The sequence below is a fragment of the Pan troglodytes genome, chromosome 5 (assembly GCF_028858775.2).
Source record: "Pan troglodytes isolate AG18354 chromosome 5, NHGRI_mPanTro3-v2.0_pri, whole genome shotgun sequence".
Lineage (NCBI taxonomy): Eukaryota > Metazoa > Chordata > Mammalia > Primates > Hominidae > Pan > Pan troglodytes.
Window position 1 is genome coordinate 22,190,424 of NC_072403.2, and position 15,179 is coordinate 22,205,602.

At 47.2% G+C, this 15,179-nt stretch overlaps 1 protein-coding gene across 1 annotated transcript in view; it reads left to right on the top strand.

The window, feature by feature from the left end:
- The first annotated feature begins 7,496 nt into the window (after positions 1-7,496).
- Positions 7,497-15,179, top strand: part of GMPR (guanosine monophosphate reductase) — a 56,356-nt gene continuing 48,673 nt past the window's right edge. Inside the window, exon 1 of the mRNA XM_518253.9 lies at positions 7,497-7,893. Coding sequence (XP_518253.2) covers positions 7,807-7,893 — 87 coding nt within the window. The 5' untranslated portion in view covers positions 7,497-7,806. The remainder of the gene's footprint in view (positions 7,894-15,179) is intronic.

Consider the following 15,179-nt stretch of genomic DNA (forward strand, 5'->3'; position numbering starts at 1 on the left):
CTCTTATTATGGGAGTTTTCAGATGCTGCTTGGCTTTGGAGAGTTCTTTATTTCTGCTACAACTCGGAGCTGTAGGGCAGCTCCTATTAGCCATATGCAGATCACCACTAGTCTTAGCTGACCCTACACTTTCTCAGAGCATACAGTCCACGCTAAGAGATCTGTGACTCCCAACTTCGTGGCTGATTAGTCTAATTAGGCTCCTCCATTCACACATTTTCACACACTTTCCCACTCCCAGTTCCCGTGTTCATAACTGGGGTGGCGTGCCTCTCTTGCCCCCTCTAGTTTCCCAGTTGGGGTGGTGAGCCACTCTGGCCACCTCCAGTTTCCTAGCTGACTTAGCGAGCCACTCTGGCCACCTCCAGTTTCCTAGCTGACTTGGCGAGCCACTCTCATCACCTCCAGTTTCCTAGTTGGGGTGGCAAGCCACTCTCACCACCTCCAGTTTCCTAGCAGACTTAGCGAGCCACTCCTGTGTCCTGTGTCAGCTAGGATGTGAGTTTCATCCAAATTGACAAGCCACTCCAGGTGCCCCCAGCCCCTCTGAGTTGGACTATTCAGCCCACCCCGGGAGGTGATCAGGCTCCCCTTCCATCCCATTGGGACGGGTCCTGCCTTGGGCCCTAAAACCTTACTGCAGTTTCTGAAGCACGCTATTTCTGAAATCGTCCTGTAGCCCTTCTTTAGGTTTCGTTGTGCTGCTGTGTAGGGGCACTGGGTCACGAGAGAGCTAATCTTCCCTCCGGGCTGAAGTTCTCCTGGCAGCGCCTGAGGTCACAGGTTTTCCGAGGCCCAGGGCTCCAACCCCTAGAGGCAAAGGAGACAGTAAGCCTGCCATCTCCCGTCCCTTCGTGGTCACCAAAAATGTTGCAGGAAACTGAGGACCGGAGAGACTGATATGGAAAACAGGAGGATTGTTTATTTTAGGTACGCACTGGCTCAGCTTTTTGGATATAAGTCCACTGAGCCAGTGTGTACCTAAAATAAACAATCCTCCTGTTCTCCATATCAGTCTCTCTGGTCCTCAGTTTCCCACAACACTGTCTCAAACAAAAACAAGGCCAGGCACAGTGGCACTTGCCTACAATCACAGCACTTTGGGATGCCAAGGCGGGTGGATCACCTGAGATCTAGAGTTCAAGACCAGTCTGGTCAACGTGGTGAAACCCTGTCTCTATTAAAAATACAAAAATTAGCTGGGCATGGTGGTGCACGCCTGTAGTTCCAGCTACTCGGGAGGCTGAGGCGAAGAATCGCTTGAACCCAGGAGGCAGAGGTTGCAGTGAGCCTAGATCACGCCACTGCACTCCAGCCTGGGTGACAGAGCAAGACTCTGTCTCAAAACAAAACAAAACAAAAAAATGAAAACAAACAAAAAAAGTGCTCTTCACAGGAGGGATTTTGAGAAAATCAAGAAAAAGCTTTTTTTTTTTTTTTTTTTTTAAGGCTGGTCAAGTGAAGGAGCGGTACTGGAGAAGGAACAAAGAAATCTGTAACTGGCCGTGATAAATTAGTTGTAAACACCACTGCAAGGAAAAGCCATGTTACATTCTTCTGTCAGTTAAAACTCAATGTCTGGGCTGGAAACACAATTGAATTAAGAAGTGGAGGCTCCATCTCAGTGAAAAATGTGGAAAACAGCATTTTTAATAAACTACCCAACACCAGATTAACTGGATTAAGGGAAGACTCTACGGGAATTTTAATGTGGAGATTATTTTCTTCCCTTCTGCCTTATTTCTGACACAGAAGATTTTAATTAAAAGAAAGGAGATCACCGGGATGGTAATGAGATGATTATGCCAGACTAATTTTGACTCCTCGTAATAACAACAACCTTAATAATAATACCATCACAGGTTTTAATCTCTAACGTTATTTTAAAAATAGAATCATATCCTGAAGGCAAACCCCCTCATTTTGGTGTTGGATTTAGTAGTCTAAATTCCATTATGATGATACTGACTTGTCTATTTCAATAAGTGAAACAAACATATACACAGACACACACACATTTTCCTGCCCCAAGAGACAAGCAAATTGAATTTATATCTACTTTCTCTGCAAAAATTGAGCTGGAAAGGCGAGGCATTATTCTCAGTGTGTATTGTCCATCAGGGATGGCAAATTTAAACAACTGTTTATGTGCCAGGAGGGTCGAGTCAGGTTTATGCATTAGAGATCACCCATCCACCCCATCTAAAGAGACAACATTGATTCACTCTAGCACATGGCAGACCTCTGAGGGGATGAACATCCTGCTAGGCCTCCCAGTTTTTAAAAGTAAGCTGGCTGGCCAGGTGCAGAGGCTCACACCTGTAATCCCAGCACTTTGGGAGGCCGAGGCAGGCGGATCACGAGGTCAAGAGATCAAGACCATCCTGGCCAACATGGTGAAACCCCGTCTCTACTAAAAATACAAAAATTAGCCGGGCATGGTGGAGCACACCTGTAGTCCCAGCTACTCCAGAGGCTGAGGCAGGAAAATCATTTGAGCCCGAGAGGTGGAGGTTGTAGTGTAGGTTGTCTATTCATGCCCTTAGCCCACTTTTTGCAATTGTGAATTGTGCTGCTATAAACATGTGTGTGCAAATATCTTTTTCGAATAATTTATTTTCCTCTGGGTAGATATCTAGTAGTGGGATTGCTGGATCAAATAGTAGTTCTGCTTTTAATTATTTAAGGAATCTCCACACTGTTTTCCATAGTGGTTGTACTAGTTTATATTCCCACCAGCAGTGTAGAAGTGTTTCATGTTCACCGCATCCACACCAACATCTATTGTTTTTTTTTTTTTTTCATTTTTCTTTTTAAGATGGAGTCTGACTCTGTCACCCAGGCTGGAGTGCAGTGACATGATCTCTGCTCACTGTAACCTCTGCCTTCCGGGTTCAAGCAATTCTTCTGCCTCAGCCTCCCGAGTAGCTGAGACTACAGGCACGTGCCACCACACCCGGCTAATTTTTGTATTTTTAGTAGAGATGGGGTTTCACCGTGTTAGCCAGGATGGTCTGGATCTCCTGACCTCATGATCCACCTGCCTTGGCCTTCCAAAGTGCTGGGATTACAGGTGCAAGCCACCGTGCCCAGCCACCAACACCTAATGTTTTTTGATTTTTTGAGTATGGCCATTCTTGCAGGAATAAGGTGGTACCGCATTGTGGTTTTGATTTGCATTTCCCCCATCATTAGTGATGTTAAGCATTTTTTCGTGTGTTCGTTGTCCATTTGTATATCTTCTTTTGAGAATTGTCTATTCATGCCCTTAGCCCACTTTTTGATGGGATTGTCTTTTTCTTACTGATTTGTTTGAGTTTGTTGTAGATTCTGGATATTAGTCCATTGTCAGATGTATAGATTGTGAATTTTCTCCCACTCTGTGGGTTGTCGGTTTACTCTGCTGACTGTTCCCTTTGCCATGCTCTTTAGTTTAATTAGGTCCCAGCTATTTATCTTTATTTTTTATTGCATTTGCTTTGGGTTCTTGGTCACGAAATCCTTGCCAATGTCTAGAAGGGTTTTTCCAATGTTATCTTCTATAATTTTTATAGTTTCAGGTCTTAGGTTTAAGTTCTTAATCCACCTTCTTCTTCTTTTTTTGAGATGGAGTCTCACACTGTCGCCCAGGCTGGAGTGCAGTGGCCCAATCTCGGCTCACTGCAAACGCCATCTCCCGGGTTCAAGCAATTCTCCCACCTCAGCTTCCCGAGTACCTGGGACTACAGACCGGTGTCACCATGCCCAGCTAATTTTTGTATTTTTAGTGGGGACAGGGTTGCACCATGTTGGCCAGGCTAGTCTCAAACTCCTGACCTCAGATGATCTGCCCGCCTCAGCCTCCCTAAGTGTTGGGATTACAGGCATGAGCCACCTCACCCAGCCCCTTAATCCATGTTGAGTTGATTTTTGTATAAGGTGAGAGATGAGGATCCAGTTTCATTCTCCTACATGTGACTAGCCAATTATCCCAGCACCATTTGTTGAAAAGGGTGTCCTTTTTCCACTTCATGTTTTAGTTTGCTTTGTTGAAGAACAATTGGCTGTAGGTATGTAGGTTTATTTCTGGGTTCTTTATTGTTTTCCGCTGGTCTATGTGCCCATTTTTATACCAGTACCAGCACCATGCTGTTTTGGTGACTATGGCCTTATAGTATAGTTTGAAATCAGGTAGTGTGATGCCTCCAGATTTGCTCTTATCCCTTAATATTAAATACTATAATTCTGAATTATCAAAAAGCCTTTAATACTTAACTTTATTTCTGGGTTTTGAGAGATACTTATTTACTAAAAATAAACCATTTTATCACTTCACATAATTTTAGTTCACTGGTTAATTCTATTAAATATTTAAAGAACTAATCCCAAGCCTACACAAGCTCTTTCAGAAAACAGAGCATGGAACATTTCCCAACTAATTCTATGAGGCCACTATTACCCTGATAAAGGCATCAAAAGAAAAGAAAACTACAGAGTAATGTCCCTTATAAGCTCAGATGCACAAATCCTTAACAAAATATTAGCAAATAGGATCCATCAATACAAAAAAGGATTATGCACTGTGACCAAGTGGAATTTATCCCACATAATTTTGGAGCTTATCTTCCCATGTAATTTTGGGGATAACCCTCCCCTCCCATAATATAATGTTAATAAATTGAACTCTGGATATCACTTATGGCTTTGTCTAGACAGTGAAAACTTTAACATAAAGTCATTGTACTGATGGGAAACTATTATTGTTGTATTAGAGTAATGAGAAGCAGAGGATGTTGAAAGGAGTCTCAGTTGGTGTGGGAGTGGAACTGCCCTATGTGTTCTTCTTGCCTGCTGCATAGATAGAGCCAATTTACTGAGACAGCATTACTGCAATACAGAAAGAGTTTAATAAATGCAGAGCCAGCTAACAGGAGACTGGAGTTTTATTACTCAAATCAGTCTCCCCGAAAATTCAGAGACCAGGCTTTTTTAAGGATAATTTGGTGGGCAGGAACTAGGGAGTGGGGAATGCTGGTCCATCAGAATGGGGGGACTGACTGAAACATATCTCTAACACCAATCTTAGGTTTTCAATAGTGATGTTATTCATAGGAGCAACTGGGGAGGTTGGGAATCTTATGGCCTCTGGCTACATGATGCCTGAGCCATGATTTGTAATCTGTAGCTACTTTTTTAGTTTTACAAAGGTGCGCTGGTCCCCAAGCCTGGAGGGGGTTTGTTTTGGGAACCTGCTGTTCTCATCTTTGTTTCAAAGTTAAACTATAAACTCAGTTCCTCCCATAGTTAGCTCAACCTACACCCAGGAATGAACAAGGACACCTTGGCGGTTAAAAGCAAGATGGAGTCAGTTAGGTCAGATTTCTTTCACTGTTGTCATTTTCCTATGTCAGATTTTTCTGTCATAATTTTTGCAAAGCCAGTTTTAGAAGAATCAGGGACTCAGGCTGACTCTAACAGGAGTATGATTTTGTGTCAGAGAAGAGGGCAGTTATAGAGGAATGTTCCAGAGGGAGAGGGAATGGAATGTGTAAAATGAACTTCTCTGTCTATTCTAATAAAAGGAGGGCTAGCCAGAAAGAAAGAGAACCAGAGGGAAAGAGCAAGGACAACCTACAGAAGCTTCTCCTTTAAGACCATGTATGAAACAATGAATAAAGCCCTCATCCACGCTGGCAGATGCTTAACAAGGTCAGTTTCTCTTCCCTTTAAGGATAATAATTTAAAAATAATCATACCATCTAGTAATTATATTTTACCTCTATTTAATCTTTAAAAGATTAGAATTAGGTTTCCTTTCCGTACTTCGCAAATAAGCAGCACATCTGGCCAGCTCCCAAGAATTCGTCAAGGGTTATAAACATTGCATGGGCTGGACTAATTGTGGCTACTTTCATTCTCTCTGATAAGTTTCATTTCCTTCCCTGAAACTTCATGAACTTCCTTTGGGGTATAGCTAATGAAAGCATGTGGGATGAGCTGAGACCTTTATCATCTTCAGACATTTGTGTTAAATTGAATATTGTGATGTATCTTTTATGGTCAGCTTTATCACATGCTAGCTCAAGGAGGACAGTTGCTAGCTCAGTTCGAGGCTGCAGAAAAATGGAAGAGAATGAAAGATGATTCTTGCCTTTGTGCAGTTAGCATTCTAGTTTGAAAATACAAACACAATGCACATAATGTAACATGTGACTACAAATCTGTAACTATCATGCATTGAGCAACTACTATGGGACAGACATTGTGCTTACATAAACATACACACTTTAATTCTCACAAAAACCAGGGAGGAGATAGGGTTAACCCCCCCTGCTGCCCCCACCCCTTTTATGAGAAAACTGAGACTTAGAGAAATTGACTCCCCAAAGGTCACCTAGCTAGACAGTGGTGGAACCAGGTTTCAAACTCAGGCAGAGATGTTCCAGGACAAAAGCAGCTTCAGTGAATAGTTGTAGCAAATTTTAAGGACTGAGAAATTTATATTGAATTTTTCTGTGGCCTTAGGCAAGTTATTTCATTTATAGGAGCCTCGTTTTTCCTTATCTGTGAAATGGCTCTTTCTTCATTGGGTTGTTCTGAGAGTGAATGAGATGATGCATGAAGCCCGGCAGCACATTTCAAATGTATAATAAAAGCTCGGTAAGGTCAATAAGTGAATCAATGAACTCACATCACTGGTAACCCCTCGAACTCACATCACTGGTAACCCTCAGAGGGGACTCAGGCTCCTCAAATCTCAGGATCTGCGTCGACTACAGACCTCACTGTTTTTCTTAAACAAAAATCCTGAAATCCAGGCTGGGCGCAGCGGCTCACGCCAGTAGTCCCAACACTGGGAAGCTGAGGCGGGAGCATTGCTTGAACCCAGTAGTTCAAGACCAGCCTGGGCAACACAGTGAGACCTTGTCTCTTAACAAGTCCAAAGGGAATCATGGCCTCCACAATCCCAGTACAGCTAAACAGTTAACTGCCCACGTTCTTTTCCTTAATTCTATACAACCTCCCTGGGGTTTCTGGTTCTTTGGCAAGTGAGAGACGTGCCCCTCAGCACTGGGTGAGCACACCGGGCTTGAATTTTAAAAAAGGAGAATCCGCCGGGCACGGTGGCTCACGCCTGTAATCCCAGCACTTTGGGAGGCCGAGGCAGGCGGATCACTTGAGGTCAGGAGCTCGAGACCAGCTTGGGCAATATGGTGAAACCCCGCCTCTAGGAAATAATTTTTAAAATAAGCTGGGTGTGGCGGCGTGCGCCTGTACTCGAGGAGGCTGAGGCATGAGAATCGTTTGAGCCCAGGAAGTCGAGGCTGCCATGAGCGGCGATAGCGCCACTGCACTCCAGCCTGAGCGACAGTGAGACTGTCTCAAAAAAAAAAAAAAAAAAAAAAGTAAAAGCTCTCAGGGAGCGACTTTTCCCTTGGATAAGGCAGGCACACGCTAAGTCCCCTCTCCATCGGGGACCTTGGGGACAAACAGAACGGTGCGCATTTCCCTCCCCCGTCCCCATTCGGTCACTGCCACGGGCTGTACACCTGCGGGGGAAGGACGGGGCGGGGGCGCGAGGAGGAAGGGCTTCGCCGCCAGTCTGTCCCTAACCAGTCTGCCTCTCAGCCCCTGCCCGAGGCGGAGGCGGTGCCCGGGGCGGGCCAAGCGTGACCGCGGGTCGGCGGGGCGTGTTTAAGATCGCGGCGTGCGCACCCGGCCCACGCCAGCTCCCGGCCGCGGCACAGCAGCCCCGGCGCTCCCCGCGCCGCCCCGCGCAGGCGCCCCCGCCCCGCCGTCGCCGCCGCAGCCAGGAGCCGCTGCACCATGCCCCGCATAGATGCGGACCTCAAGCTCGACTTCAAGGATGTCCTGCTCCGACCTAAGCGGAGCAGCCTCAAGAGCCGAGCCGAGGTGGGGGACGTTCGGAAGTCGCAGTGGGGTGGGATTTTTTTTTCCGGGTGGCGCGGGGCAAGTGGGTGGAAGGGGGTGGCACCGGGTTACCCTGCCTGCTTTGGTGTTTGAGACTGGGGCGCTGCGCCCCCGTTCCCGCGCCCCAGCACCTGCCAGGACGTGAGGTGTCTTTAAGGGCGGTGATACGGGGGCCCATGAAATTCTCTACACGTCGGTCCCGTTGGGTGGCCTAGGGGAAGTTTACAGTGAAACTCGACCACAGATGAGCAGAGATCCAGTGGCCAGTTGGTTTAGAAGAATAGGGGTACGAGGGCGCTTATAGCAAGAAAAGGAAACTGGAGCTAGGGGAGAGAGGACGAGAAAAACAACTGCAGATCCCGGTGATTTTTGGCAGCGTCTCCTAGTGCTGAGAATTGCTGCTGCTTTCGCTTCGGGTCCGGCGGTGGAACTTCGTGAACGCGTGTGAAAAACCAGAACCCAGGGCACAAGTTCAGGGTTTCCTTTCTGAGTTTGGCGGCCTTGCTGGCAGTGGGGCTTGGGGACTCAGCGGTACTGGACAGCCCGCGGTCCCAGCCTAGCCCTGGAGAAGCGTTTCGAAAGCTTTGGGGTGTGAGAGGTGGGGGCGAATTGGAAGCCTCGGGCATTTCCCTGGTTCTGCCTGGATGTACTCAAATCCTAAGGAACAGGTGGAGACCGGACTGGAAATAGCCTGAGGCTGGGGGAAGGGAGGCCAGTCCCTGGAGGATAAACTAGTTGCCTGAAAGGCAGAGTGCCCCGGGGTGGTGTGCGCTGGTGACTGGCTTTGCTGAGAGCTGGAGAGGAAGGTGAGGAAACTGGACACGGCTGAAGGCTGGGGCTGAAGGAGTAAACACGAGGAGGCTGGGCCAACCTGCACAGCTCCGTCCACTCAGCTCCACAAACAAGACCATAAATAAATCCCCTCAGCAAAGAAGTCCGCTGCCCACTCCGGTGCCAGGCCTAACTGCAGTGCCTGGGGCTGCCAGCCGAGGGCTTGCTTGGATTGGGGAAGCCTCCGCGTTAGCCAATGACTAAACCAAGTGGCATTCTGTAAGCAGCAGCATTGGCTGGTTTGGAGCCCGGCAGGACTGGAGGAGGTGGGGGAGGAATGATTAAAGCTTATCGCCCCAGATTGGGTGACCCTGTGCCTGTCCTTCATGACCTTTCAGGTGCTAAAAAGGGGGCCTCTCTTGGAACAAAAACAATTTGGAGGGCAGGCCTGGGCCTCTGGAAGCATGAGCTGTAGCCAATTCCTAAGGCAAGACCAAGATGAAATAGGGGGATTCTGGATATGCTAATAATTTGGTGGCCTCAATATTCTTTAAATATTCAAAATGTATTTAGAAGAGACAAACTCATTTTTCAGAAAATTGGATGTTCAAACAAAGATATACCTATTTTCTGAACCAGAAAACATGTTGAGAAGGTAAAGATGAACATTAATGTAATAGGGCCAGGCACAGTAGCTCACACCTGTAATCCCAGCACTTTAAGAACCTGAGGTGGAAGGATTGCTTGAGGCCAGGAGTTCGAGGCCAGCCTAGGCAACAAAGCAAGACCCCAGGTCTACAAAAATTTAAAAAATCAGCCAGGGCAGTTGTGCACACCTCTAGTCCCAGCTATTTGGAAGGCTGAGGCAGGAGGATGGCTTGAGCCCACGAGCTGGAGATTACAACAAAAATTTAAAAAATTAGGGCAGTGGTGCTCACCTGTAGTCCCAGCTACTTGGAAGGCTGAGGCGGGAGGATGGCTTGAGCCCAGGAGTTGGAGGTTACAGTGAGCTATGATGGTGCCACTGCACTTCAGCCTGGACAACCCTGTCTCTAAAGCTAAAATGAAATTTATGTAATAGAATGAATTACTCCTTCTCGGGGAATACTATCACATCATGCGACAATGTCATGCAACACTTGGCTTCATAATTTGGGCAGATTGTAACTACTAATGTTCCAGTTTGGGATGGCATCTTTGCAATCTTCATGTACACATTGCAGTGAGAACTCAGTGCCCTTGAGGAGTCTCTTTTGTATTTTTATGTTCGTGGGAGTTTGCCAGCCACAGGCCTGGAGACTCAGTTTAACCAGCATTGCCTTTCTAATTGGTTGCCGTGATGGTTTAGCTCCCTGATGCGTGAGGCTGCTGACTGGCTGGCCACCCCCATGATCTGACTTTACTTGCCTCAGTGGCGTTGAGGGATCTAGTTAGGCCTCCCTAATCCCCTCTTAATGTTTTCTCAGTTTGCTTGTTGATGCCTGAAATTTTTCATAGGCAGATAAAAACTTTTCCTTGCACAATCAGAAGCTTAAAATATGTGCATCCTGGCAGAAGTAGTATCTGGAGGCAAATTGGAAACTGAAGGATAGATGACCGACATTGAGCCTAACAGCGGATTTGTACAGAGCCAGGAAAGAGAACGTACACCCTGGGAGTAGAGTCTGGCTGGGGGAGGAGGGTTTTGACAGCTGATGATGGGCTTATCCTCGTGACAGTTTTGCTAAGAGCCAGGCCCAGCAATGGATCATCAGGCTATAGCAGGAAACGGACAGTAAGAGTGATCTCCCCCTCAGAAGCTTCAGGACTCCTGCAAGGACATTTCCACCAGCCTTCCATAAATGAACATGAATGAGATGAATCTGAGGTCACCTCTGAAAGGCAAAGAATACAGATAGCAGTGGCCCAGGTGGCCTTCGCCTGGATTCTCCAGGGAGGCATTCATCTCTCAAATGTCCAGCCCCTGGCATGGAAGAATAAAGCGCCACAGGGTCATGTGGGGACATTTGGATAATCTTTTTCTGAGAAGTGATGAGTTTGTGGATTGAGACAAGACCTTTGTTTTCATCTGTTACGCTGGGGAGCCTGCATTCTCCCTGAGTGTTTTCTTCCTTAGTACCCATTTCTGGCTCTAACATTCTACTGTAGTCCTTAAGCTAGTAAGAATGTACTTATTTATTTATTTATTTAGAGATGGAGTCTCACTCTGTAACCCAGGCTGGAGTGCAGTGGTGTGATCTTGGCTCGCTGCAACCTCCGCCTCCTGAGTTCAAGCGATTCTCCTTCCTCAGGCTCCCGAGAAGCTGGGATTACAGGCACCCACCACACTCTGCTAATTTTTGGTAGAGATGGGGTTTCACCGTGTTGGCCAGGCTGGTCTTGAACTCTTGACTTCAGGTGATCCACCTGCCTCAGACTCCCAAAGTGCCTGGATTACAGGTGTGAGCCACCGCACCCAGCTGATAAGAATTAAAACAAAAACAAAAAATAAACCCCTAAAAAACTTATTAATAAATTATCAGGCATTGAAGAGAATCACAGCAAATTACTCATTTTGTTTTAGGACAGAGAAGACACAACAGATGTTCAGTCTGCTTAAAACTTCATAGCAGTTTTTTCCCCAGCAGTCCAGTGAGAAGAGTTCTGGTCTAGCTTTCACCGTCTGCTACTGGTTGGCCTGAGGGGGATGAGAACATGGCAGAGTGGCTGGGAGGAAGGATAGCTGTGTTTTAGTCCAAGCTCTGTCACTAATTACTTTTTTTTTGTTTTTTTTTACCTTCGCCTGTATGCTGGTTTCCTGGGGCTTCTGTAACTGAGGACCACATACTTGGTGGCTTAAGTAACAAGAATTTATTATCTTACAGTTCTGGAAGGTAGCAGTCCCAGTCCAAGATGTTGGCAGGGTTGATTCCTTCTGAGGGCCGGGAGGGAGAATCTGTTTCTTGCCCTTCTCCCAGCTTCTGCTGGTTTGCTGACAGTTGTCCCCAATCTCTGCCTTCATCTCCACATGAGGTTCTCCCTATGTGTGCATCTGTGTCCAAATTTCTCCTTTTTATTTTATTTTATTTTTTTTTTTTGAGAAGGAGTTTCGCTCTTGTTGCCCAGGCTAGAGTACAATGGCGTGATCTTGTCTCACCGCAACCTCCGCCTCCCAGGTTCAAGCAATTCTCCTGCCTCAGCCTCCCGAGTAACTGGGATTATAGGCATGCACCACCATGCCCAACTAATTTTGTATTTTTAGTAGAGACAGGGTTTCTCCTTGTTGGTCAGGCTGGTCTTGAACTCTCGACCTCAGGTGATTCGCCTGCCTCGGCCTCTTAAAGTGCTGTGATTATGTGCCCGGAAATTTATCCTTTTTATAAGAACATCAGTCATATTGGACGAGGGCTCACCCTCTTGATCTCACCTTAGCTTGATCATCTGCAATGACTCTATTAACTAAGTAAGGTCACATTTACAGGTACTGGAGGTTAGGGCTTCAACATTTTGGGGGCGGGGGGGAGACATAATTCAACCCATAACAGACAGCCTTTGTAAATTTTGCTTTGGAAAATTAAAGAGTTTGGCGCTGTTCTGAGTCATGAATGCGTTAGAATCGCCTGGGGAAACACTCCAAAATACACATAATATGTCCAGCACAAAGGTGGTGATTCATGAAGTTTGAGGCAGCTGGAGCACGAGTATTTTGGAACCAGTTCTAAGAGGATTCTGATGTGTACCCGGGTGTGCTGGACCAGCCTCTGAAGCCCTTTCCATTTGTGGAACCCTGCGGCTCGCTGGTAGCACTGCAGCTGGGCATGAGCTTCTCACGAGCCTGATAACTGATGGTGAGGCTTTCAGGGCTTGGATCCACATTCAGAGGTCTGGGCTGGGGGCCACCAAACACTGCAAAAGGCTGGGGGCCAGAACACAGTATTCTTACCTTTTAGCCAGCCGTTAGTTTATCCCACACTTTTTGAGCCACTAGGACTACAAAGTTGGAAGACGTCCCTGTACTCAGACAGGTGTTACAGCTAATGAGCGATCTATACAATAGATTATGTAATAAAATACAATATGTAAAAGAATTGCTTTACTCGGTACCATCTGTAGATCTAGGAAAAGGAGCCTCTGTCCTGGGTCCCACGTCTGCCCCCCAAATTGCATCCCTCCTCACTGGGCAGGGCCTGTGGGCTATGCTGTTCCTTAGGCCACGCTCCAAGTACTCAGGATCCTGGATATCCTTCCCCAAGTAACTTTGAGCTGATTCTAAGGCCTGCATGGGCCTCTTGCCCTGGTGTGTTTCCAAGGGCCACCCATGATGCTGGTGTGCTCACCTCCAACCCAGAGTGGCCAAGTGGCAGTTGTTTATGGAAAAGTACGTGGGTATGCACAGAGCTTTGTGTGCCGACTGAAGGTGGGGGCCTTTTCCTCTGTGCACACATAAGGATTTGGGTGAGAAGGGAAGAGGGGTGGACTGGGGGCCAGGGCCGGCTCCCCGCTACCATGTTCTGGTGCTTTTCTGGTTGTGAATGAAATTGTTTTTTTTTTAGGGTGGGAGGTTAGAACCTATTTTATGTAGCAGTTTGTTCGTTGGACTTATCACATTGAATTATTTAGGAATGTGGTAGGTGGGCCTCTATTTGTACTTTTTTTTTTTTTTTTTGAGACAAGGTCTCACTCTGTCACTCAGGCTGGCATGCAGTAGCATGATCATGGCTCACTGCAGCCTCAGCCTCCGGTGTTCAATCAATCCTCCCACCTCAGCCTCCTGAGTAGCTGGGACTACAGGCTCGCGCCACCCAAGCCTGGCTAGTTTTTTCTATTTTGTGTAGAGATGGGGTTTCACCATGTTGCCCAGGCTGGTCTTGAACTGAGCTCAAGCAATCTGCCTGCCTCAGCCTCCCACGGTACTGGGATTACAGGTGTGAGCTACCACGCCAGCCCATTTGCACTTTTGAGCCCCTGACATGTTGGGTGGCAGGACTGGCTTTAATGAAGGCCTGTTAGAGAGCAGCAGAGATGTGTGTTTGTGGGTGGGGGAGGGGACTTTGTTACTTTATGTTCCCTTTCAGGTCAGGCTTAGACAGGGAATCTAATCTATATTTGGCGTATTGGCCGGCTGTGCCAGACTAAGTGCCAAGTGTTGTTCCTGGGAGGCTGAAATATTTAAAATATTTATCTCTGCTAGTGAACAACTGGCCTGGGTTATGTGTGTGTGTCTGGGTGGATAAAGTTGGGGAAGATCATTTTATTTCTCATTCTTAGAATTAACGATGGCAAAGAGCTAGCTCATAAAAAGGACTGGAAATGAGGGGAAGCGTTTACTGTTAAGGCTGCCCTTTTCCATGAAGAGCTCTGCATTTTGTGTCCTGCTGATAGGTTTTGGAGTGCCAAGAAAAACCCATTGTGATCTCAGCCGGGTGCAGAGTGTAGCAGCTAGCCCCATGCCTGTTGGAGGATAGAAGAGTAATTTGAGACCAAGGAATTGATTGTTTCAAGCCTGCCAAGCCAAATGTTACAGAGCCATTAGCCACACACAGGGTTGCTATGGGTAGGTCCCTTCAGTTCTCTTTCAGAATGTCGCTATAAACGTGCTCCACTGAAGTAGAACCCAGAGTCATCAGGAAGGAAGTGGAGAAAGGGACGCGCCACTGCGTAGGTTCGTGCACTTCCAGCATCTCATTTCTCCTCACTGATGGCTGTGTGAGGCCTGTGCAGTCATGTTTATGACATCATTCACCCAGGACGCCTTCTGGACACAGAACCCGGTGTTGAGAAGCAAGAGAAATGTAAAGGCTAAAGGGCCAGAGCCGTCCCATGGTGTTTTCTGACTTAATGCTGATCGCAAAGTGAAAGTTGCCTCAAGTGAAAAAAATGAGAGGAGCATCTAGGTAAACACTGGCAGAAAATGACTATTGCTGGTGTAATTCATGAAGCCAGGGTTAATGTAGGTCTAAGTTACTGCAGAAGCATAAGATTCATACCTGTGCTCCTCTGGCCAGTTCCCCTTGGGGAAGCACCCACTTCTAATGTAGTTTGTGTCTATCGGAGTCCAGCCAGAGAAACAAACGATGCTGACTGTTTAAAACATGGAATTGAATGCGGGGCATTCTGACACAACTGAGGATATTAAGGGCACCCCAGAGATCAGCAACAGCAAGAAGCCACCCCTTCCTTAGGGTGAGGGTCAGAGGGAGAAGACAGTGCTCTGGAGCCCAGGAAGGGACTGGGCTCGCTTAGGGAAAGCTGGAACAAGGAATACGCAGGCCTCTCTGGTCAGAGGATCCAGGCCCGGAGGCAACCCAGCTGCTCTGGAGAAGCTGTCTAAGGCAGAGGGGTTCTGGGAGAACTACCCTGACTTCCCCCCACCTCTGCCTGCCACTGTCCTCCAGTTTCCCACCCAGTGTCCTCCATTGGCCCATCCCAGCCAGAAATGAACTTGAGAAACGGAGCCTGTAGCAGGTAGCCTTCCTGGGATAAGAGCAGGCTGAGGATGGTGGGTGGGCAGACAGGCT